This window comes from Poecilia reticulata, chromosome 20 (genome assembly GCF_904066995.2).
Source record: "Poecilia reticulata chromosome 20, P_reticulata-male-v2, whole genome shotgun sequence".
Classification (NCBI taxonomy): domain Eukaryota; kingdom Metazoa; phylum Chordata; class Actinopteri; order Cyprinodontiformes; family Poeciliidae; genus Poecilia; species Poecilia reticulata.
The window spans coordinates 2,179,490-2,205,327 of record NC_088849.1 but is presented as its reverse complement, the minus strand read 5'-3'; the positions used below and the strand labels follow the sequence as shown (position 1 = coordinate 2,205,327).

Here is a 25,838-nt window from a genome sequence, read left to right as displayed (position 1 = left end):
AGAAAAGTGTGAAAATGAATATAGGTGTGGGAAAGCACAGTGTTGTGTGGTGATGGGGTGAATAGTGGTGGGGATGGGGTGAATGGTGGTGGTGAGGGTGAAAGTGAAGTGGTCGAGAAGGATAGTGTGCAGGGAGAGCAGCAGGTGGAGGTGAGGGGCGATGAGGAGCATATAGTGTGTGGAGATCAGGGAGGGAAAGGAGAGGTGCAGGTGGAGGGACAGTAGTTAACCACAACAGTAGTTATGCTAAAACGGAATTATGCTAAAAGAAAATGTATGTAAAAATGGAATTTGTACTAAAACTTAATCTATGATTTACCTGCTTGCACTACTTACATTTTAGCATAATTTCTGTTATTGCTGTTGTGGTTTTTGTATTTTGTTGAACCTTCTGGGCCACCATTCAACTGCTTTTGAATGGTGGCCCAGTGTGGAGTTGTTTTTTGGAGCTGGAGTGGCAGGAGAGACAGGTGAAGCAGAGGAGGCAATGGAACTGGAGGCTTCAGCCCCGTTAAAGAGGGGAATTAAAAGGAGGAATGTGGTGACTGCTGTACAGGCCAGTAAACAGGCCTGCAAGCTGGCTGCAGAGAGGTAGGAGGTGTCGGACAGCAGCGACAATGAGAGCTGGTTCTCTGACAGCAGTGAAATATCTGTCACACTGGGTATCTAGGTTGCAAAGCACCTAGATACCCTGTAGAGTCTTTTAGAACTTTTTAAAAAGAAACTAAAGGATTCAGAAGAATGAAAATCTAGTTATTTTCCTGATTTAAAATTATTTTATTTCTCAGCAAGGTATCACATCAGGAACAAAGAGGTATCAGGTTTTGTAGACAGAGACGTCTATAGATTAAAGAAAATATTGACTAAAGTTAGAAAACAACTTTGATTTAAAAGATGTACAGTAGCATTTTATTATTTTTTTATAGTCTTGGTATTTTGTTTTTAGCTTCTTACCCAATATGGATTCTTTTAAAATAGCATCTTTGAATCTTAACGGGGCGAGGGAGGCTGGAAAACAAGCTTTGATTTATCAAATGCTGAACCAAAAGAAAATCGATGTAATTTATCTGCAAGAAACGCACAGCGATAAACTATTAGAGACAGACTGGGGCAGGGAGTGGAGAGGGGAAGTCATTTTAAGTCACGGCACCTCCCAGAGTGCAGGGATGGGCTTCCTCTTTTCCAGAGCGTTCACCCCAAACTCAAAAGAAGTAGAACATGTCATTCAGGGGAGGTGTCTTTTAGTTAAGACAAAGTTTGATCGTTTTAGTATAGTTTTTATTAATATTTATGCTCCCATTACTAATGCAGAGAAGTGTTTTTTTTTTTTTAATTGGGGAACGGTTGGGTGATTGTGGGTCTGAGGACTTTGTTTTTATAGGTGGAGATTTTAACTGCACTGAAAACGCGTTTTTAGACCATAATCATGCAGAGCTGCATCCAGCAGCCCAACATGCTCTGCGGCAGCTGGTCTCATCTAATGGCCTGGTGGATGTATGGAGGAGGATGCATGCAGGCTCCAGGCAGTATACATGGTCCCACATTAAGGAAAATAGCATCTCTTTAGCCCGTCTTGATCGTTTTTATTGTTTTAAACACAATTTTAATGTGTTTAAAACATGCCAGATTTTACCGGTGGCTTTTACAGATCACTCGTTGCTTTTAGGTAATGTTTTTATCAGAAACATTTTACCTAGAAGCGCTTACTGGCATTTTATCTCAGCCTTAACTTATGATCAGGGTTTTAAGGAGGTTTTAAGTTATCTTTGGGCTGGTTTTAGACAGAGAAAGTCTGATTTTACCAGTCTTAAACAGTGGTGGGACCACGGAAAAGTACAGATAAAACTGCTGAGTCAACAGCACACTCTCAATGTCACCCGTGACATTACCAGATCTATCAGAGATCTGGAGATAAACATTGTGGAATTAGAACAACTTAGCGAATCCACAGGAAATCAAGAGCATATTGAAGCTCTCAAATCTAAAAGGCTAACTTTAGCAAACCTGCTGGAGAATAAAGTCCAAGGCGCACTGGTCAGGTCCCGGGTTCAGAACATCACAGAGATGGATGCTCCCTCTAGCTTTTTCTTCAGCTTGGAGAGGAAGCACAGGCAGAGGAAGCTGATCCACTCCTTGCTGTCGGACACAGGGCAGCAACTGAGTGAACCAGGTGAGATCAGAAGGAGGGCTGAGGAGTTTTACCGTTCTCTGTTCCACAGTGAATACAAGGAGAACGAGGTGAAGATCAATGGTAGCCTGTGTGCTCCTTTTAGGGTGTGTAGAGGCGTTCGACAGGGCTGCGCGCTCTCGGGGATGCTCTACGCACTCTCTGTGGAACCCCTCCTCCAGAAAATACGCTCGAGTGTTTATGGTTTGGTTTTACCTGGTTTTAATAACAATATTGTTTTATCTGCCTATGCTGATGATGTTGTTGTTTTTATAAAAAATCAGCAAGATGTAAATGTTGTAACCGAGATCACAGAGAAGTTCTCTGAATTGTCTGCTGCAAGGGTGAACTGGGGATAGAGCGAAGCCTTGGCCGTCAGTGGGTGGTCTGCTGGGCTCCCGGTTCTCCCTCAAGGTCTTATTTGGAAAAGAGATGGTTTTAAGTATCTTGGTGTGTTTTTAGGCAGTAAGGATATTGTACATAAAAACTGGGAAAACGTCGAGCAGAAAATCAAAAACAAATTGTCAAAATGGAGGTGGCTGCACTCCCAGATGTCTTACCGTGGCAGAGTGCTGGTTTTAAATAACCTTGTAGCATCACAGCTGTGGCACAAACTCAATGTTTTAGACCCACCATCTGGTCTACTTGTAAAAATACAGTCGGAGATGGTCAATTTTTTCTGGAACCGTCTACACTGGGTGCCACAGTCTGTGTTGTTTTTATCCAGAGAGGAGGGGGGCCAGGGCATGGTCCACCTGGCCAGCAGAACGGCTACATTTCGTTTACAGTTTATTCAGAAATACCTGACAGAATCTCCTGTGTGGAGGGATGTGGCCAACTGTATCCTCAGACGTGTTAACTTTCTGGGGCTGGATGCTGCTCTGTTTTTAACAGATTTTAGCTTTTTAAAGTTAAAAGGGTTGCCTCAGTTTTATCAGGGTGTTTTTAAATCCTGTGCTCTTTTTAAATTGGAAAGAGCAAAAACGCATGATTCTCTGCATGTCCACGACAGCAGCGTGCCGGGACTGTCTGAGGCACTGTCCAGGTCCGGGACGGTGACCTTGAGGCATCTGGTGCAGGTGGCGGGACCGGACTTCTCAGACGTCCAGGAGGTTAGCTCGCTGCTTGGGGTCCGGTCCGCCAGGCTGGTACAGCACTTCCTGGAGCGGGTGAAGGAGCGGCTGTCAGCTGAGGAGAGGCGGCTCCTGCAGCTACATACAACAAAAGAGTGCCAACCTGACCAGAATGACCCGTTCCCAGATGTGGTTCTGGATCCTAATTTTGAGGACGACAGTGGTCCCCTGATGAACTGTACGGATTTGGAGATGGACCTATGCAAAACTGGTCCAAAAATACTGTATAAATTTTGTACAAAGATCCTGAACAGGAGAGCTCTCTGTAAAAGACCCATTAGTGTCTGGAACAACAAATTCGGAGGACAGAAGCCTCAATGGAGGACTTTATACAAGCCTCCAATCAAAAAAAGGACTGGTGACCTTCAGTGGAGGATACTGCATGGCGCCATCGCTACGAACTTGTTTTTATCGGTCATCAGTCCTGGGGTTTTAAATGAGTGTCCTTCTTGCAATTTGTCTGAGAGTGTTTTTCATGTTTTTATGGATTGTGTATGATTGACTAGTTTTTTAAATTTTTTAATGAGAATTTTTAGCCTGTTTGGCGTGGTTTTTATCAATTCTGTTTTTATCTGTTTTTATTTATGACAGTGCATTACAGTCGAGCCACTAGGTTTAAATCCCGTATTTTAAATTATTTAATTGCAGAGGCCAAAATGGCAATTTATTTAACTCGTCGTGACAAGATGCAAGCTGGACCTCAACTTGATGCCGTTGCTCTGTGGAAGTGCATCGTTAAAGCTAGGCTTAGATTGGAGTTTTGTTTCCACAGAGCCACCGGGGATTTAAATAGTGTTTTTTACAACTGTGGGGTTTTACTAATGTATTGTGCACCGTTTCAAATCAGGGAGAACAAAATTTTAACAAGCTGCTGATGTAAATATTTATTGTTTTTATTTAGTTTCTTTGACCTGATTATGTAAAAGTGTATTGTTAAATTATTGTAAATAAACGTTTTGGTAAAAAAAAAAAAAAACATATCTTCTTCTGTTCTCTGTTCTCCCTAACCCTGTCGTGTTTTTGTCTTTTTGTTAGCTTCTTCTCTTGCTTTCCTTTCTTCCAACCAACTTCTTGCCCTTTCTTGTCTCTTCCTAAGTGTTCTTTTCATTCTTGCTGATCTTGATATCATCCATTCCATTTCATTTGCACTATTCCCTCCTGATGTAGAAGCCATGTTGTTACAGTCAATGTACAGTTTATGCAATCCGCCAAAATCAAATCCTACCGCCTTCGTTTGTTTGCTATTTCACTCGCTTCTCCTTCCGCCCGCTCCTTCCATCCCCACGAGATCTCGTTCGCTACGTTGAGCTCTGCAGTTAGCCGCCTTATCTCACTGCGCAAGAGGCAATTGCGTCATGGGCAAAAGGTCAAAGACAACTTCTTGGTCAAAGACAAGGTGACCGGCTTATTATGTTGTACAAAAATGAAACAAAAAAGCAAAGAATTTTAGCACATGTTTTTATGTGTCAGAAGAGGGCTTAGGAAATAATACCAAAAAAAGAAAAAAGAAATTGACCAAAAGGCCACTTGGGGGCAAGGAGCAAAAAGGGCACCCCCAACTCCCCCCTCTGCACGTGCCTGCTCCTCATCAATGACAGAGCAGTGGAAATCGTCAGCAGCACTAAGTTCCTGAGGGTTCACATTACAGACAACCTTAGCTGGCACCTCTTATCACTTCACTGGTGAAAAAGGCACAGCAGAAGTTGCAAGACCTCAGACTGGAAGTCTCTGCAAAGAGAGGTGAAGACAGCGGAGAGGTTCATTGGAACTCCACTCCCCCCCATCCAGAACATTGCACACAGACGCTGCTTAGCCAGAGCAAACCAGATCCTCTCTGATTCCACCCATCCTCTCCATGGTCTGTTCATTGTTAAGAAAATAAATTTAAAATAAGCTAGTTGTAAAAACTTAACCATATGTTCAATAATTAGGTAAAATTGATGGTGTTTCAAATAAGGAAATTCACTTCAAATTATATCCATGGTTCAATTAGCGTAATCTTTTATCTAGGATAATTCTATTGAAACATTATACACTAAGTTGAATTAAAATAACTTGGCTTGTAGTTCTCTATAATTTAGAACACAACTAGTGTCTCTGTGTATATTTTTGACCTCTTGACCACTTGATAAGATTTAACAGCTGGTGCAAAACAATCTGGTCCTCTCAACAGGGTAGAACTTCCTCTTGGGACAGGGTCATAAAAAACATTTGTCCTCATTCAAAATAAAATAACACTTCTTTGATCTTAGAAAACAGGTATTTACTGGAACATAGTTAACTAGATTTAAAATGAAACTCGCTAAGGACACTCCCCTAATTTGAATACAGCAGAGAAGAAAAACACGCCCTCCCTATAAAAGTAGCCAACTCGGAACTTAGCTTCAGATCGCTACGGGGTTACCTGTGATGCTGTCTACAGGGAAGCAGCGTAGCTGTGAGAGGCTTCCCCGTAAGTTTCGTCGTGGTGTGTGGATGTCTGTCGTGTGAGGTAAATATTCCTGGTTTGTGATTGTATTGAGTTCTGTCAGTTTCATTAGTTGTTTGTCTAATAAATGTTATGTTTTGGACTTGGAGAAACGTTTTGTCTTGTCTTTATGGTTCAGCTGACATAACGACGACTTCAATGAATAAAACGAGTGAAAAGGTTTTAATTATTCCTCTTCTGATGTTTTTTAATATCATCCAGTTGCCGTCTGGCAGGAGAGTCTGTAGCATCTGCTGCAGAACAGCCAGACTCAGAAATAGTTGTCTCCTACTGGTCATCAGATTGCTCAACATTCCCATCATGAAACTGTCTGAAACTGTTTGAAAATTGTAATTATTACTTGTATATTATTTAATTATAGTTACACTTGTGTTTTTGTGTGTGCCCCGGTGGCCAAGCAAGGACATTTCATTGCCAATTTTACTTATGTTTCTTTGTACAATGACAATAAAAATAAGTCTAAGTCTCTAAGTCTATTAAGATGTGCGCGTGCATGCGCACACGTGTGTGTGTGTTTGTTTTCATGTGGCCTGACACAATATTAGCCGTTAGCTTGGAGAAACAGAGGTAGCGGTATGCTGGACTGTGCGTCATGCAGTGCACAGATTGTGCTGAGGGAGTGTGGAAACCAGCTGAAATGAAAGGCAAACCTCTGAAAGTACTATTTAAAGGGATTAGAGTTTCTTCATCATTTCAGCTAGCATATATGAAAAAACATTTAAATAATGATTATCAGAAATTTGTGTTTTTTTTGATTGTCTTTCTTTGTTTCTGCTCTGGCAATTTGTTCCTGCCTTGTAATTTCTCAAATACATTATTTTAAAATGTGTGTTTGTTTAGCAGAACAACTCGAAAGAGATCATTGAAAATGTAAAACAAAAGAAGAAATAACATAACTTCTATTGCTAGTTTTTATAAATATAAATATTAACTAAAACAAACAAAACAGCCAGTACTGAGACAATGAGACTGATCTAAAACGACAAAGCATTTTTTTCTGTGCAATATTGATGTGTGTAAGGTGTGGTGCCATTGTAATGCATCAGCTGTGTAAGTTAGGTGAGTTAGCAGTGGGAAGGAGTGTGACCTGTTGTTGAAGTTGGTGCAGTAAGTCAGGTCCTTGCAGCCCAGCTGACATGGCTCTCTGACATCTGCCAGGCAGTTGATGAGCTCCATCTCCATTGGGTTGTACTCACACAGCTGATCAAAGTCTTGCCATGTCTGGCTGCCCCAGTGGGTGCTGATCTGGTGGCACTTTTCCCTGTTACAGTAGAACACAGAGTCCGTTACAACCAGCTAGCAGAAAGCATGGTGTACTGGTTTCCATGGCACCTCACCTGCAGACCGACGTGTTTGCCTTTGAGCAACAGTGCAGCTTGGCGCAGTCCATCTTGGCTGGATGGGGGGTCTCCTCCTCGGGTGGGGAAGGAGGGTGAGCTCTGCTCAGGAAACACTGCCACATTGGATCCTGAGGGAGGGGCTGGGTGCCACACTCTTTAATGAGGCCCTCCATAATCTCTTGGTCTGTATTCATGGCGCGGAGGAGATGGCGGCAGGCCGTCTGGCAGTTTGGGGCTTCAGCCCGGTCGCAGCAGTACAAACCTGGAGGAGATCATGGCAGAGACTCAGAGGTGTTGCAGTATCTGGGTGAGTGACATGGTTGCATATACGTACATGACAGATATGCACTACATCAAGAGTTTGTGACTGAATTTCCATTTGCAGTTTTTGCAGTCAATTTCAGTTTTATTTTTAAAAATGGCCGTGAAGAGCGGATAATTATTTTGCTATATTACACTTTAAGCGACACAACAGGTAACACTGAACTTGGTTCTATGATGAGAGAATATGAAGCTATGCAGCTCTTCAGGTCTGTTGGATGAAGATGGACATACTGTCTATGGGGCTGCGAGCAGGGTAGGACTCGGTGAAGTTGTTGACGCATTCGACAAGCTTAGGGCTGTGACTCTTGCAGAAGTCTTTGACGGTCTTGATCTGGGATTCTGTTGGCGTCGAGTCCGTCCTGAATATGGCATCGCAGAAGTCCCTGCAGTTGGTGTGACGGCCCACAAAACCACAGCATGCTGAGCCCACTGAAAGACAAACCCAAGGGATTGTCTGAGGAAATGGATAAAAGCATTTTCTGTAATTCCAACTTCATCATTCTATCATAGACTGTGAAGTATTTTCTGGTGTTTTAAGAACCAGGTCCAAGAATACTAGAAACAGATTATGTTCTTAATGTTTGTGTTTTTCACTCTTTATTTGGCCATTATTTAGTGCATGAGACTACAAACTTACTTTCATTTTTGGTGATACAGCTGTAGAGAGAGTTCTAAAAAGAGAGAAGGGGAAAACATAGCAAGATTATTGCCGCCGACATTCAGATGACTCAAACAATAATCATCACAGATGCACTAAGAAGTTTTCAGTTGAGACGAGTCAGCCAATTTAAAGCTTGACTAATCCTGACTGGCGTCCAGGTGGTGGAAAAGTCAAAAATCTAATCAGAATAGCTGATTAAATAGCTCACTTTAATATCCATTCAACTCACTGTAATATCAGCTCATATGTAATACAGCTATTCAAAATAAATTGCCTAAATTATTCAAATTTGTAGACCATTTAAATGAAATTGTTCAAAGTGAATTTTCTACATTAAAAATGTTGCAGATTGTTTATGGATGTTTGTCTGTTTTGATTAGCACTGTTGGTGGTTTGTATTTTGTTTTGTTTAATGGTACTTTGTTCAATGCACTTTGTAATGTTTTTTTTTTGTATGTACCTCATGGGCTGCCGTAGCTAATGAGGGCAGGCCCTACAAAAGCTAGCAGAATCATTGTAATGAATGACTTGAACTGTCAAGATGCATTTGGCATAACAAAATCAACACTTAGTGTTTCCCAGTGAAAGCAGCGAGATACGTTTTGTTTTGTTGTTTGTATTGTAAATTTCTGTTTTGTATTCTAATATTTGTTTTTAGTTTTCACGTAACTGAGAGTGTGGTGACTGTGATGATCCACATCAAAGAAAAATAAACAAAACCTTGAAATCACCTGTTGAGACTGTGCAAATTAATTCAAGTGCTGGGGAACTGCTACCTCAGTCAATGCACCAATTTGAATGATGAAGGTTTTTATTTTTTTTTAAACAAATATGTTAATGTAATGTTGAAAAAGTTCAACATTACATTATTGTTGTTTCAATAGCTGAAACAACAATAATGTTTTCAGTCCTGATTCTAAGGAACCAAATGTTTGTGCACCTCTCAAGCTTCTGTGGAATTTGTTGTAGAGCAGTGGTCCCCAACCTTTTTATTACCGCGGACCGGTCAAGACTTGGAAAATTTCGCTGCGGCCCGGAGGGGCGGGGCGTGAACTGTCAGATATAAGGCTTCTGCATGTTGGTGTTCCCGCTAAAGCCTGAATATGCCCAATTTGGGTTGTCTTGGCCTTTTTATCGCAGCCTGTGGGATTTTCCCTGGCTGGGAACGAGAATACGACCTGCTGAATGTGACAGGTAGCCAATCAGAAAGCGAGATGACATAAGAACAGAGGGGAATCCCAAACAGCTGGCATGTTGCGCAACTGAGATATCAGTGATGACGTGGAAATTGTCGAGAAATCTGGTATGAAGCATGTGAGATCTGTCCAGGTATACGCAGAAAAATGGAATAAAGGCCTGAGAAATAACAGTATACCCTGAATAATGATTAAATGATGATTATAAGTGATAAGTGATTATAAAGTGACAATACACAGGCCAATGAAGAAATGTCTGTAATGTATGATCAAAACATGTATTCTGTACTTTTAATTAAGTAAGTGTTATAATAATGTATACTCTGTACTCCTAATCAGTTGATGTTCTGTACTTATAATCAAGTGAATGATAATGGTTTACATTATGAAAGGCTGGAGGTTATACTTTTGAGTCAACTAACAAATAACATGATTATATAAAATCAGCATGTATTATTAAAAATCATGGATACTGTGGTAAGGGAAAAGAGTACTTCTCACTGAGCAAAAGGCTAGGGACCGAAGGGTGAGTCATCAAATGGGGAAGGAAAGCAAGGGTGCGGCAGAGTTGGAAACAGATGGTCAACGGAAAAAAGGGAACTGCCCCGATGGAAAAGGGAACTGCCCCGATGAAGTGAGGAGGCAGGGATGAGTCATTGGAAACTTGAGAAAGAGCCCGGTACTTTCCACAGGCAGCCCTGCCTTGCATGACATCAGGTAATGACATAATGTGATGGGCAGGTTCCATGGAAACACAGTGCATAAATACTGATGTACGGGACAGAACGAGCGTTCTTCGTCTGCAGCGTAGAAGCGGAGTCATCAGAGGAAGCCGTCTAAAGATCAGCAGAGGATTACACCGAGGGACCAAGGGAAACTTACTCCACGACTTCACGCTGCCTAGAAGGGACGAGCTCCACCCGCCACCAACCCTGGTTCCAGATCCGACTGAATCCTCTGCCTCTACTCAACGCTCTCAACCCCGGTGCAGCTGACTTGGGAAAGAGACGGAGGTCTTTCAAAGACAAAGAGTCTGCACGTTTAATGGAAAGCGTGAGTCTTCTCTCCGCTTCTCTTCAGTAAAGAGGACTTTGCTCCGGCTGGACAAAGACTCTGACCAAGGACCTCAAAAGATTACAGCTGCCGAGACCAAAGACCATCGGGTATGAGTTGACCAGCTTCCCCCAAAGCCTCGCTCAGTGAATTTAGTGAAACAGGTTAGGAATGAGAATAAGGAAAGGAGGTGACCAATCCTAGTTGATTTCATTATATTTTGCTTCTTTTATAACTCTTGGTAATTAATCTGTTGTTATATGCCCCTGCTAAAGCTTGTTTAATAAAATTGTAATTCTAAAATTCTAATGAGAATTGTCAACAGTGAGTTTAATTGTGTCAGTCTTAATTATTGTTGGTTCTCCTAAATATGGTAAAGTTAACATACATGATTCTAGAGAATGGATGGCTTTGTGTTTTCCTCTGGTGAGTGTTAAAATAATGACCCTGGGACTTATATCTAAGTCACTAAATTTAATCTAGCCGATAACAAGTGCCGTTATTTTAGGAGAGGAGCTACCGTTAACAGGAGTGGTTGTAGGGGTTATGTCGTTGTGAGGGCTACTCAGCGGATTGCCCCTCAACTGTAAAGGGTCATAACTTCTGGATCGTAGGTAGTCAGAGCTAGACGAGTCCTTTCCGACCCCAGTTTAAACAGATAATTCTCCACAAACTATCGCTAGGGTAAGACCCGAGTTTCTGGGGGCTTTCCGGACCTGTTAGACAGAGAACTGGGCCGTAGTGAGTCCAAAGAGTTGTGAGGAGTGGGCGGGACTTACTATTGGGTAGTAACAGACAAAATGTTTATTATTGTTTATTATTATTATTATATATAAAGGTCATTATTATATATGTTTATTATGTTTATTCAGTTAAAAAACTATGAGAAAACATATTCACCTCCATATCATAGTGCAGCAAATAGAGCGGCTGCTCCCGTCTATTCACAGCCTTTTCTTTTTGTTACGTCTTTATTTTCTTAAAATGACTCCACAAACTATCACTATTGCTTCTACATCTCATTCTAAATTCCGTATGCCATGTTGGGGGTTTTATGGATTTTCTTCTGGAATCGGGATGTTCGTGACTGGAATCGGTTCGTGTTGCTCCTGCCTTGGAGACACGAACTGATCGAACCTGTTGTTCGTTTATCAGCTCTGTGGTCACAGAGGTTTGGAGAATTGGCCGACAATTCTTAAATCTTTCCGTCTAAACCAGACTTAAGACTCACAAGCTCTACTCTCTCCTCTCGACCACTGCCCACACGCTCTGACTCTGGTCGCTATGGTAACGTTTACATATCCCTTCAAAATAAGATACAGATGCGCCACAAAAATGAACATTTTACTTTCGTGAAAACTTTAACTCACGGGAGCCCTGAACTTATTTCTCTGCAACGAGATGGTCTCATCAGGGAGTGACGAGAGACAATGACACCTTAAGTGTTGCTTATATCCACAGCCTGCTTGGTCTCTAGTGGCGAAACAGCTTGAAGCTTCATTGCCTCATTTGCAGCCGGTCGCCGCATGTTACGCAGAGCGGCTTGTAGTCTGGGACTCACCTACCGGTCCGGGATAAATCCATTCTCCTGTCTCTTCTCTGGGCCTTTTCCCCTTTGCAAAGAAACTTTCCAAAGACATCTGATCTGTTTCTTACTCATTTTGCTGCTTGTGGCTCAATGTTGGCGCGCAAGTAACCGAGAGAATCCGGTTAAGGGATTTTCAAAATAAAAGATCCTCCAGACTCAAATAATACATAAAACGGAAATATTTTATTATTTATTGCGCGGCCCGGTACCAATTTGTCCACGGACCGGTACCGGTCCACAGACCGTGGGTTGGGGACCACTGTTGTAGAGTACATAGAAAATAATTTTGCCACAACTTTGTTCTGCTCCTAAGTGTAAGCTGGTTTCTAAAGACCTGTGGGATCTGAATGCTTTGTATTTGATAAGTATAACTCAGAGATCTGTTCTTTACAGCATTATGACTAAATCAAAAAACAAAAACATCTTACACTGCAGCTGTATAAAGCAATGAAAGTTTGCGATAGAGATGAAAATGAATGCTGTTCCAGTTAATATGAGTCTCAGTGTTTTAAGGTGTAGCCTAGAAAAAGATGTTTCTGGTAACTGTGTGATGGGTCTTTGTGTTTTCTTTGGTCAACGGTTCTCAGCTTGTAAATCTCTGATGGATTTTTCTTCTTAATCACATTTACGATGTTGAATAATACACACTGATCCCAATCAAGATTTTAAGTACTTTGAATGTTGTTTAGGGTTCTTTTATGACCTACTGGATGAGTCTGTGTATTTTTTAGAGTAACATTAGTACACTAGATACTTTTGGGAAGGTTTGCCACTGTTCTGAGTCTTCTTCTTTGTTGGTTTTCCAGAGTCCCATTCAGACTCTTATGTCAGTGTCAGCTGTTCCTGAATTTGTTCCTGAAATGTCCCTGTATTTCTTTAGATAAGGCTATGATGTGTTGGTTTATGTTTTCCTGTACTTGTCAATAGGCAAATTTCATCTGATGTGTATGCAACAAGTGATACCGATTCCTAAAAATACATGCTTAATCATAGGTAATTAATAATTTAAACAGGAAGTAATACCTTTTCAAAGATTGACTTGGATAACTTTTATCTGCTTCTATATCTACTCTCATTAAGTAAAAAAGATTTTTTCTCAGATTCTTACTGATAGATTTCAACCAACTATACTGATGCTTGCCTCTTTCAGAGATCTGAATCAGAGTCTGGAATGTATGGATTGCAGGAGGCTTCTCCTTACCTCGGTGACTTTTTTGCATACTTTTGTTATGTCATTTTTAGATGATGCCTAGAAGAAGAATACAAATTAATCTATTTAGACAATTTTGTGCTGAATTACATTTAGAGACAAATAAAAGGTTAAATAAAGTCAACAGAAAAACACATCATATGATGAGAAACGTTTTCAGTTTCTCATCAGGATCTGACCTGTTTGCATTCTCTACGACATTCTCCTGCGATGGCCAGCTCACAACAACCAAGCCCAACCCAACCATCAGACTTCTTGGAAACACCTGGAAGCAAAATCAGCACTGCATCAACCAACTCTGCAAAATTCTTCAACAGAGACTGAAGCTATTTATCAATAAGAGTCATTAATAAGCTTTGCATCTGTTCTGCTTTTTGTTTTTTAAATGAAAGTCAAAGTATCAAAAAGATGTTTGTCAGAGCTATGGTGGAGATATGAGGGATGACATTAAGTGAAGCTGGCACATTGAGGAGTCTGAACAGAAACTGCTGCTCATCTGCAGTGTAAGAGAATCGATCATATCAGAATGAGAAAAGCTTTTGCACATTCCTGAGACCTGGAGGCCAAGTGTTCCACAGGTACAGAAGGAAGGAGTAAAGGCTTTCCAATCTGGAAGCCATTAGGACTCTGGATGATTTTTTCCCTGATGTGTGGGCAGCAAAATTCAGGCTTTTGATGTCTCGTCTGTTTTATTGCTCAGCGGTTCTTGGGCCTGGCTACAGCCCCACCAGCTACCATTCAGTGTAATGCAAGCAGACTGAGGTTACCTACATGTAATGATTGATAAAGTCAAAGCTTTACAGATTGTAAATAAGTATTTAATGAAAACAAACATGGTTGGAATGGTAATTGCAACATTCAAATGATATTTGAATAAAGAGCAGAATACATCAGGTTAGTATTTTACCAAAGCATCTTTATCCATCCATCCATCCATCCATCCATCCATCCATCCATCCATCCATCCATCCATCCATCCATCCATCCATCCATCCATCCATCCATCCATCCATCCATCCATCCATCCATCCAACCAACCAACCAACCAACCAACATGCTCATCCTTGTGGGGTCAGTGAGGTTTGCTGGTGCTCAGCTTTGATAAAGCTGTATCAATCAGGGAATCTATTTAGCACACTGCTTATGTCACACTCCCATGTCTTGGCCGATGAGGGAAACCTGATCCTGACTTAAAGCCTGTTGATTCTACCACAGGTTTTTTGGTTGTCCTGGTGATTCCCTGCCAACATTTCACACAACGCATAATCAGTCCCCACTGAAAATTCCTGATGGATTCTACAGTTTGAGTTTCCTGAGTCTTCAGAAAGAGCAGATCACTGAGTGCAAACTTCCAGGGAAGGAGATGAGTAACGCAGTCAGCAGTTACATGCAGACTGGGGTTAGCATAACATATAATGTATATTACCTTATCAAAGCCAATAAGAAACAGATTCTAGTACTTTTAAAACACATTGTGTAGACTATCAGCTCCCACATAATCAGATGTGTGTAGTCGGTGAGCCGTGCAGACTCTGTGTGCATTCTATAGTAATGTACTGATTTCCTACATCTTAATTTTAGTCAAGGTGTCGACAGATGAGGGGGAAACCTTTTCAAATCTTTTCAGCTTTGAAAAACAAATAGGTGGTACATAAGGCTAATAAAACAGACTGGTGATGAACAAAGCAAACCTAACAGATTGTCCATGTCTGTCCAATACCTGACTGCAGTGTGAGCTGGTGGTGCTGGATGATCTGAAAAATCCTGGCTCAGAGGTGCCTTTTTGTGTTTAGTAAGCATGGCGGACAGAAGCCAGTTCTATATTTTCTTTCTCCATGAACTGTCTGATCACAGGACACCAGACATTGTGGTCAGTGAGGTAAAACCCAGTTGCAATGCCAGGTACTGGCTTCTCCAGTCCTTTTACATGTGCTGAGGACAAACTGCTATAGACCCTAAGCTGCTGAGGACAAACCTGCTATCATTTCTGAAAATCACACGGCATTAATGGATCTACTAAATCTGGGATTTGATGGCAATCCCAGTTGAGGTGTTTGGTAGGACTGGTTGTGCTCTACCAGGCCAGCAGATGGACAGGAGAACTGGACAGAACCAGACAATGGGTTATTTCTTTGTCTGCATGTATCCTGGATTCACCCAATAACTCTTTAGACAGTGCTGGGAGACCCAGCACACATTCTGACAATGGATGTTTTCAGGTGCCAACTTGGAGGTTTGACTACCTGTGTCTGTATGCTTCAGGAACCACCTCATTTTTAGGTCTGTTTTTACCCGATTTATAATTTTCATGTATTCTCTTGATAAACAGTCATTTGGGACATAATGCTTTATAAAACACATCCTTAACAATCTAACACAATTATAATCCATCTTTTTGTTATTCCTGTCAGTGACTGTCAGCCTTACCTGGGAGTGTAGAGTTGATGCACATCCAGAGCTCATTCTGTAGAAACAAAGTGAATGTTAGCTTTTCTTTCTAATTGCTCTTGCGGTAGTGGGGTGGAACTTTCCTCTGTGACTGTAGGTGAACAGTCCTGGATGAAGTCATTGCACTGCCATAGACCCTAAGCTGCAAAGAAAAGATTCTGACATTTGGAGCTTGGAACAAAAAAATCCTTAATTTACGGATTGCAATCATTATGTGCGACATTTGAAATATATTAGTTTGGATTCCCCTACATTTGCAATAAATACTACTTCCCCCAGTGTTGTTTCTATTGATTTGCAAAATAAACTATTCCACTTGATTGATGAGAAAACTCATATAGTGCTAAAACTCCACTCCGGGTCCTGCACCACATGCTCCAACCATTAACACCAGAGTCACATTCTAGTTCACTCTGCTCAAAACTGGACTGGTGATGCCAGTCCACTTAACATTTTACAATGCCCAGCTGCTGCTGGACATTGTTTGTCAAACATCCGATCTCATCCAACAACTCTTTTAAACTGATCCAAACTTTAAAACTGTACCAATCACCGTGATCGGTTTCTTTTTCCATCATCGCTCAGCAGTCTTTGAACTGAAGATTGTGTTACACGTCTCAGCATATGATGGACAGTTGTAACAAATGATGTTTTTTTTTTTTTTATTTATTTATTTTTTTCTTTTCTTCCAGCGGTGAATTTCTGCTTCCCCTTTGATCCTGTAAAGACGAACAGCGTCAGAGATAGAAAAAAAGGACAACCGCCGTCTTCTTCCCCAAACTTGGTCTCTTTATTACAAATTATTGAAATCATGAAATTATTAACACTTCCTAGAACAATCACATTCCTGTGTCCCTCTGCTGCTACCAAAAAAAAAACACGCAGCCTTCACCTGAGTAAAAAAAAAATCAATCCACAGCGCAGAGATGTACTTTAAAAAAACATTTCTCAAATAAGAGGATTAATTATGTTAAATAATGCAAGATGGAGACGTTATAATGAACGAAACATTAAGCTCTAATGTGTTTTGACTAACTATTGACCGACTGAATAACTACAGTTTAATTGATTACATAGAAAGGGAGAAAAAGTAACGTCTATAATAATAATAATACTACTACTACTACTACTAATAATAATAATAATAATTCCCTTTTAACAGATAAAACAACACAATGTATGTCAAGGTACCTATGTTTGTACGGGGAATGGAACGGAGCTAAAAGATACATGTAGCGATCTTCAGAATGGCTGTTAGTTGACCGTTGTAGCCAAAATGTAGCTAACAAATCCTTTTTTTTTCAATGTTTCAGCACATCTATCAAATTACAAATCCTATCCAAATATACATTGTTACTCCACATTTTTACTGGGGGGGCAGCCCTCACCAGTTTCTCATTACTAACCTGTAAAGACGAACAGCGTCAGAGATAGAAAAAAAGGACAACCGCCGTCTTCTTCCCCAAACTCGGTCTGAAGAGCAGGGGGCGGGGCTCCTCACTTCCGGTCTCCTGGTGAGACGTTGCCCGAACCTTGGTTACTTTTCTTTCTATTTAACAGGGTAATTTGGTCTGGAGTGATAATTAAATTTTCCCACTTTGTGGTGTATCACACACTCCCCAACAAACAAAGGTGGCCCCTGACACTTAGTCCCCAAAATAACTTGACTGAACATAATTTTTTTCCAAAACATTGCAAAACAAAAATATGTAGTGTTGTGTGTTGCAGGTCGCTCCAGGTGAGTATACAGTGTATGACGTATGTGTGCTTCAGGTATGTAACAATCTTTCCCAGATGTTCTATCTACAGTGTGTTGGATACATAACAGGTAGGTAAGGGTAAGGGCTAATGGGTGGTGGTTGGATAGGATAGAAGTAAGGGGAGGAGAGACACTGGTACATACACTGCATTGGTTGGGTTCCAACTGCATTCACAATGGGGCACTGGTACACTGGTTGACCCAGAGTCGGGTAAGTGAACATATGTCTTGGCTGTCTTTCTCTTGTAGACCGTCTCAGGGGGACTGGGTGTTCCGCGTCAGGTGCTGGAGTATTGTCCTCTTGAGGGGCAGAATGTATGTCCTCCAGGAATGTGGACTGAAGCTCCTCAACATATTGTCCATCTCCACTGCTTGACCCCCGCCTTCCACTTCTGACACACTCTCCTTCTTGTCCAGGTTCGGTTGGGATTGCTTCCATCAAACTGGTTTTATTCTCTTCAGCTATCTCTTGGAAAGCGTCTGCAGTATTTTGATCAGGTGAGTGAAAGTTTGGTTTGGGTCTCTCCACAGGTATTCGAAGCCAGTAACGAGGTTTTTTCCCATCCTCCTCTTCGTCAGAGTCATCTGTGTTTGAGTGCAGTACAGCATGTCTGGCCTGAAGGTCGTTTGAACTCTTTTTGGCTTTCCTTTGTGACTCTGCTGTACTTGTGGTCGGGTTCTGGACTGGCTCTATAGGTAAGTTGTTTACCTGTAACAGTAGGTTTCGGTGTAGAGTGCGAACTGGCCGACCTCCTCGCTCAGGGCTGACTTTATAGACAGGATTGTCACCCACCTGCTCTCTGACGATGAAGATCTGCTGCTCCCAGTAGTTTCTCAGCTTTCCGGGGCCCCCACGTTCACCAAGATTGCGTACCAGTACTCTGTCCCCAGACTGAAGGACGACACCTCTGCTCTTCTTGTCATAGTATGTCTTTCCCTTTATGCTGGATTGTTGGCTGTTTGCATTGGCTATCTGATATGCCTCAGTCATTTTTCGAGCCCACCTCTCGGCATATCCATTTGGCTCTTTGAGTTCGGCCTCCTGGTCTGTTATGAGACCAAAGAGGATGTCAACAGGGAGGCGAGGATGTCGACCATACAACAGATAGTACGGGGAGAACCCTGTGGCCTCATGCTTTGTACAGTTGTAGGCATGGAGCACATGAGATAGGTGATCCTTCCAGTTCTCTTTCTCTTTCTCCCCCAGAGTCCGGAGCATCTGCAGTAAGGTACGATTTAGTCGTTCGGCCGGGTTGCCCTGGGGATGATATGGGGAGGTTCTTGAATGGGCCACACCAGCTAATCGTCTGAGATTTTTAAAGAGGTCATTTTCGAACTCCCGACCCTGGTCATGATGGAGTTTGGCCGGGTACCCAAATCTCGGGATGAAATCATTGAAAAGTCGGTCGGCTGCCGTCTTACCTGCCTTGTTCTTAGTGGGATAGGCTTGGGCAAACCTGGTAAAGTGGTCAATAACAACCAGGATGTACTCGTACCCACCCCTGCTGGCTTCCAAGTGAAGGAAATCGATGCAAAGCAGCTCAAGGGGTGAAGTCGATGTAATACTTCCCATTGGGGGTCTTTCATTTGTAACTGGTTTCTTCTGTTTGATGGAAGAGCATTTCCTGGTGATGTAGTCCTCTATATCGCTTTTCATGAAAGGCCAGTAGAATCGCTCCCTTGTCAAGCTCAGCACTTTTTCAACGCCGACATGACTCAGGTTGTTGTGGAGGTGAGTCAGAACTGTTTGTTTATACGTGGCGGGCAGAACCAGTTGCTGTCGACTCGCAGTCTTCTGTAGAGTAGATCATTCTCCAGGTATAATTTGCCCCACTCTCGCAGCAGCCTCCTCGTGTGTCCATCAACTTTATTTCTTTCATCCTCTGTTAGTGGTTTGTCTTGTTGTTTCAACTCCACAACTTTCCCAATGGCGGGGTCTTTCCTTTGTTCCCTCACCAGCTCATCATGACTGACTGTCTGCAGACCCTCAAACTGGGGTTGGCAAGGATGTGACAAGTTGAGGGCTGCCACCCAGGCCACATCTCTCTGTTGAGCTCTCCGACTTCCTTCCCATGCAGCACAGACTGTGTCCTCTGATAGTTCTTCAGAGCATTCAGCCATAAAAGTGTCTATATCCAGGGGCCATCGCGACAAGGTGTCGGCATCAATGGCAGTTTTACCTGGTCGATATTTGATGTCGAAGTGGAAGTCAGCCAACTGCCCCACCCACCGGTGACCCACTGCATTAAGCTTGGCAGTGCTCAGGATGTATGTGAGTGGGTGGTTGTCCGTGAAGACTGTAAAATGTGTGGCATAGAACAGATAATCACGGAACTTGTCACATATCGCCCACTTCAATGCCAGGAATTCGAGTTTGCCACTGTGTAGGTGATAATTCTGTTCCGCTGGCGTCAGTGTGCGTGACCCATATCCAATCACCCTCATTTTTCCATCCTGAACTTGATAGAGAACCGCACCCAGGCCCTTTTGGGAGGCATCAGTGTGAAGTGTGAAAGGGCGGTCGAAATCGGGGTATGCCAGCACTGGGGGTTTGGTCAATCGGTCAATGAGCTGCTCAAGGACCTGTTGATGTTCTTTGGTCCACTCTATTGGGGTTCGAGAGGACTGCTGGTGGCCTTTTGTTTTTCCCCGTGGCAATTTAAGCTGAGAGGTGTCGGCCTTTGACTGGAGCAGGTCATACAGGGGCTTGGCTATACGTGAAAAATCCTGCACATATGTTCTGTAATAGCTCAGGAACCCGAGCATTTGCCTGATGTCCCCAACTGTTTGTGGTGTCTTGTGTTTCAGTGTTTGTACTGGTTCAAAATCTTTGGGGTCCATCCTTACTCCATCTGCCGACACCAACCGGCCAACGTACCTGACCTCCTTCCGAAAGAGCTCGCATTTCTCTGGCTTCAACTTTACACCATGGCGCTGCAAGGCTTGGAGGACTTTGCGTAACACCTGCACATGCTCTTCGAATGATCTGGAGAAGCACAAAACATCATCGAGGTACGGGATGCAGCACTCATCTCTCAGCTCATCAAGCATCCCCTCCATGCTCCTTTGAAAAGCTGCCGGTGCGTTCGACAACCCAAACGGTATTCGGACCCATTCATACAGGCCCCATGGGGTTGTGAACGCAGTCAGGTACCTTGACCCTTCGGCAATAAAGCCTTGATGGTACGCTTTCCCTTGGTCCAGAATCGAGAACCAAGCATATCCTCCCAGAGAGTCAGTGAGATCTTGGATTCTAGGGAGGGGGTGGAGGTCAGGTACAGTTTTGTTGTTGAGGAGCCGGTAGTCGACACAAAGTCGTAAGGACCCATCTTTCTTCCTGACACATATGACAGGGGCTGCGTATGGTGACTGAGATTTCACAATCCAACCTTTAACCAGAAGTTCCTGGATGTACTCCTTCACTTCTTTGTAGAGTGGCTTTGGAATGGATGCGTAGGCTCTTTGGACTGGGATATCATCCTCAGTCCTAATTTCCATCTGCAGAGAAGGGATGCATCCAATGTCATTACCATTGGATGCATTGGTGAGGAGTGTGGAGAAGGCTCCACACTCCTCACAGAGCACTTCCTTTACCACCTGTTGTTGTTCGAGGCTTAGGTGACTGATCTCGACAGGAGGGAGCTGCTGGAGTTGGAGAGCTGCTGGAGGATGCAACTCCATTGACCCTAACTGCAGCCATTTCTTTTTGGTGGGACCCTGGAGTGTTGGTCTCCAGGACCTTTATGACATGTTGGATAGTTCCCAGGGGAGTTCTTTTGGGTAGGATGACCTCATGTTTTGAGTGATTGGAGATGGGCTTTTTAACATATGGTCGCCTGGCCTCATTGACTTTTAAGAGGCCCTCCCCCACACCCAAGTGTCCTAAAGCAGTGCTCCCCTCTGCAGGCTCATATAGGACAAAAGGAGTGATAATTAAATTTTCCCACTTTGTGGTGTATCACAATTGCAAGTCCATAAACTCTGCTAAATAATTACTAAAAGTTTTCATATGCTCGTCTATGGAGGATTTTGATTCTCCAGCACCAATTAAAGCATGAATCTCACGAATTTTGGTTCTACACTAACTTAAATATATTCTAACTGCCCAAAGAAGAAAACTAAATTGGTAGAAATTCTAATCCTCAAAATTTAGCATAAATGGCCACAACATGGGCGTATTAGCACATTGTAAAATGTGTCCCATATTTGAATCAGAAATGTGAATTTTAGAACTTTTGTTTAAAATTGAAGAGGCTTTTTTTCCAGCTAAAATCTTTAATTCAGTCTTTACGTCTCAATAACATGAACATAATTGTCATGTATTGAAGAACATTTTTGGATGGGATGGAGGTTGGAGGATGGAGGTTGACAGAACCTAAACCTAAACCTAATGATCTTTTGATTCAAATGGTTTCTCTTCAAAACAATATTCTGTTGCAGAGAAAACTCAAAGTAAGAAGCCGTCAGTTTTTTCCCCCATTTTTCAATTCCATAAATTGAAACAAAGTAGAAAAACAAGACTAACCATGCTAAACAAGTTTGTCTGTCTGCTCTGGAAGCAATGAAAGAATGTACTAACACTCTGTCAGTGTCTACTAGCTGCTGAAGAGAGATTCCATTAGCATGAATCAGCAAACCCACGATTTAACAAACAAATGTTGATCAAAATGTTGATCAAAACAGAAATGTTTTTTCCAATGTTAGAGCCTTCCATAAAAATAAAACTTTCTCACCAGAGACTCAGGACAGTAATTGGGTAACCTCTGGAGGAGATGCTTTAGGCGTGACTCACTTTTGATGGTCGCAAGCTGTGGGATAAAAGCAAAAAACACCAAAACATTTTTAAAAACCTATCAACCCAAGAACGTATATATACTATGTCTGTTTAAATGATAGAGAACTGTGTCTAAGAAAACTTTCCCTGTGATTTATCTTTCGTGAAAACTGTAAATATTTTAAGACATTAAATGGGAAACTTGGCTAAAAAACTGTGATAGTGGTTGTTACCAGCAGAGTAAAACACCAGGGCCTGTATTGTCAAATATTCTCAGAGAACTCCTGTCCTGGCCTTAAGAGTGATTCAGTCAGCTGCTGAGCCACTCTGAGTGAGGAGATGACAGAATTGACTATCTTAACCCTCCTCTTGTCCTCATTTTCTGTGTATAGGGAAAACACATACAAATCTCGGTCATTTTGCCCCGAGGACAACAGGAGGGTTCTCCATTGTCAATTTCACTCTTATCAGTTGGGTGCCACCCCAGTTTGGAGCGTTTCCATTTAGGGTCTGTTCCTCACTGTTGTAGACATGAATATGGGTAGGATTGCACACTCATATCTAACTGAGTACATCTCTTGAAGGTGAGCAAACTTTGCTTCCAAACATCGAGCATCGACAAGTGAGGTTGGCTAATCTCACAACCCATCAATTTATTAGCAATAAGGAGATTTTCAAATGTTTCTAAAAATAATCAAATTGTGGCACTGTCAGTCAGCAGTGTATTGAACTTATTGCTGTAAAAAGGAATTGTAGGCATACCTGCAGACTTGTGACACATCCGACCCAGATTGAGCCCCTACTTCACCTGATGACCTACTCAGCAACTCCTTCAGACCTCAAAAAGAGACTCTGAAATTACTTTGAAAAGGTACGAGTTGGGTGTGCTGTGGTGGCGCAGGGGTTAAGCACAACCCACATATGGAGGCCTTAGTCCTCGACGCGGCCGTCGCAGGTTCGATTGGCGACCTTTGCTGCATGTCTTCCCCGTCTCTCATTTCCCACTTTCCTGTCAATTAACTATCAAATAAAGAGGCCAATAGAGCCAATAAAACCTTTAAATAAAAAGGTACAAGCTTTGCCCATTGCATTATGCATTTGCGATCAGATTGCCAACCAGTGGTAATTTGATGCAATACACTTAGAAATATGTTTTATTAATAGTAATTATTAACACTGAATGGATATTTATCAATCAAGTTTATTTGTAAGGAACACTTCAGCAGAAATGCAGTTCAACGGTCTTTAAATAACAAAACCGGAAAACTACAAAGTTATAAAGAGAACAAGATGCAGTCAACTATTGAACAAACATTACATTTTGATGTTTGCCATCACCAAAATCATACACATCAAATATGTTGATCAATGTTTTATTTCCTAGTTTTCAAAAGCAACTCTAAATAGGTGGGTTTTTATATGCATTATTTTTCATAAATGTTAATTAGCGTCATATAAACATGCTATGTACAAAAGACTGTTAATTATTTGTTTTCAGCCCTCTAGTTTGGTTGTCCTTTATCAAGGTGTTTTATATTAAGTATTTTATTTCCGCCACTGGGTGGCTCCTCGATCATATTTTGCTAATAGATTTGAGTACTGAGTAGTGTGGATATCAACGCAGACTTCGTTTATTACCTCTTTCTACTGTGTGCGTCCATTGAATGTAAGTAATACTGTTGGTGGTTTAGTTCGGTTTTATAAACGCCTAAGAGCTGTATTTGAACTTTGTCCTGTTGAATATTATGGTCGTTTGGTACAGTTTGTTCGTATTGTGGAGAGATAAAAGCTAGCTGTTTAGCATTAAGCTATTAAGCTCGGTTTTATTCGCAGTTACCATTTCCAATTTAAATGCTTTATTTATCTTGTATGTTATTGTGTGCCGCTATTATTAGCAGGGTTGACTATTATGTATGTGTAATTATTATTGACATTCTCAGTCAGATAACCAGCTGCTAGTTTATAATAATCTTTAAGCACGTTTATTTCATTTGTGGACATTTTGGTTTTATTTGTTAAAGTATTTACAGGAAAGTACTTATAATTTGTATTTGTTTATCTTATAGAAAACCTCACACCCATAACTCCACACATGCCCTTATTTGTTTGTATGGAGGCATCTCAAGATTTAATTAAAGTTAAGTAAAGCTCAATTCTGGACTCGGACATTCTCTCATTTCAGTAACTCACCTAACTTTATATATCTTCTGTCCTAACCTGACACCCTGGAATGATTGTTAATTCATAAACAAACCAGCTTCAGTCTTCATTACATGCCGGATTTAACGAGAGAGGTTAAATTTAATCTGTAGTCCTCAGGTAGAATAACAGCATACATGACCTATGGTTCATGACAGATTTTGATGTGTGGGTAAAAGCAGTGTAATTTACAGTAAACATTTATAATAAAAATAAAAACAAATCACCATCATAAGAAAAAAAAGAATGTGAATTAAAAAATTGTTCAAAACATGAATGCAATTTTGATTATCTAGTAACCATTGCTTGATTGATTTCCATCCATCCATCCATTTTCTTACACCCTTGTCCCTCAGTGGGGTCGGGAGGTGCTGGTGCCCATCTCCAGCTACTGAACCGGGCGAGAGGCGGGGTACACCCTGGACAGGTCGCCAGTCTGTCGCAGGGCAACACAGAGACACACAGGACGAACAACCATGCACACACATACTCACACCTAGGGACAATTTGGAGAGGCCAATAAACCTGACAGTCATGTTTTTTTTTTTTTGGACTGTACCCGGAGAAAACCCACGCATGCACAGGGAGAACATGCAAACTCCATGCAGAAAGACCGGGGCCGGGAATCGAACACAACCGTCTTGCTGCAAGGCAACAGCTCTACCAACTGCCCACTGTGCAGCCGATTGATTTCCTAAAACAGCTATAACAGTTTTTAATTCTTATAGTAGTGTATTCCAAGAATTGATAAACTATTTTGCATCATAATTAATAAAAACACCCCAAAATAAACCCTGATCACCCTGTCATGATGATGTAATGTTTTATCTAAGATATTTCACCCATTTATTATTGTGCTTTAATATCTTATTTTTCCCTTTTTTTCTGTTGACTTTAGCACCATTCACTCTTTCTTCTTGCTACAACATATATGAAAGGAAAGCACTTACAGCTGCTTTTAGTATGAAGGGTACTTTATAAATATAATTGATTGATCGATCGATCGATCGATCGAAAGGCAACTTATTGTACAATGAGACCAGTCTCATTGTACAATAGCTCTGGTTCAGTCAGATTGGATTAGGAGGGTCTGTAAAAATAAATTTTTACATCTTAAGAGTAGTTCAGTGTGAATTCTTATGTATAAAGTGTAACTAAGCTCTCTCTAAGTCACACACTCCTAAATTGGCTTTAGGTCTGAACTTTGATTTGACTTTGGTAGGAAAATGCTTCCAACTAAACAAATCTAACATTGTCCTATCGGAAGGTTAACTTTTTAAGTAGTCTAAAATATTTTGTCCTGCCAAACAGGTTTTCTTCCAGAATTGTCCTGTATTTAGCTACATCCATCTTCCAGATGATGGGATGAACAGTGTTCTGTGAGATGTTCAAACTTGTAAAGTTTTGAGCAAGATAATCTTGGTCAAAACGTTCTTCACAACCTCGTCTCTGACTTGATCTATCCTTAGTCTTATTAAACTCAACATGCTTTGGCTAC

At 41.6% G+C, this 25,838-nt stretch overlaps 1 protein-coding gene across 2 annotated transcripts in view; it reads right to left on the bottom strand.

The window, feature by feature from the left end:
* Positions 1 to 25,838, bottom strand: part of reck (reversion-inducing-cysteine-rich protein with kazal motifs) — a 100,121-nt gene that overhangs the window by 52,984 nt on the left and 21,299 nt on the right. For both annotated transcript variants that reach the window (XM_008438545.3, XM_008438544.3), the window contains exons 3-10: positions 22,101 to 22,175; positions 15,588 to 15,624; positions 13,340 to 13,425; positions 13,152 to 13,199; positions 8,090 to 8,123; positions 7,684 to 7,881; positions 7,126 to 7,390; positions 6,876 to 7,049 (exon numbers count right to left, since the gene is read on the bottom strand). In XM_008438545.3, coding sequence (XP_008436767.1) covers positions 6,876 to 7,049; positions 7,126 to 7,390; positions 7,684 to 7,881; positions 8,090 to 8,123; positions 13,152 to 13,199; positions 13,340 to 13,425; positions 15,588 to 15,624; positions 22,101 to 22,175 — 917 coding nt within the window. The remainder of the gene's footprint in view (positions 1 to 6,875; positions 7,050 to 7,125; positions 7,391 to 7,683; positions 7,882 to 8,089; positions 8,124 to 13,151; positions 13,200 to 13,339; positions 13,426 to 15,587; positions 15,625 to 22,100; positions 22,176 to 25,838) is intronic.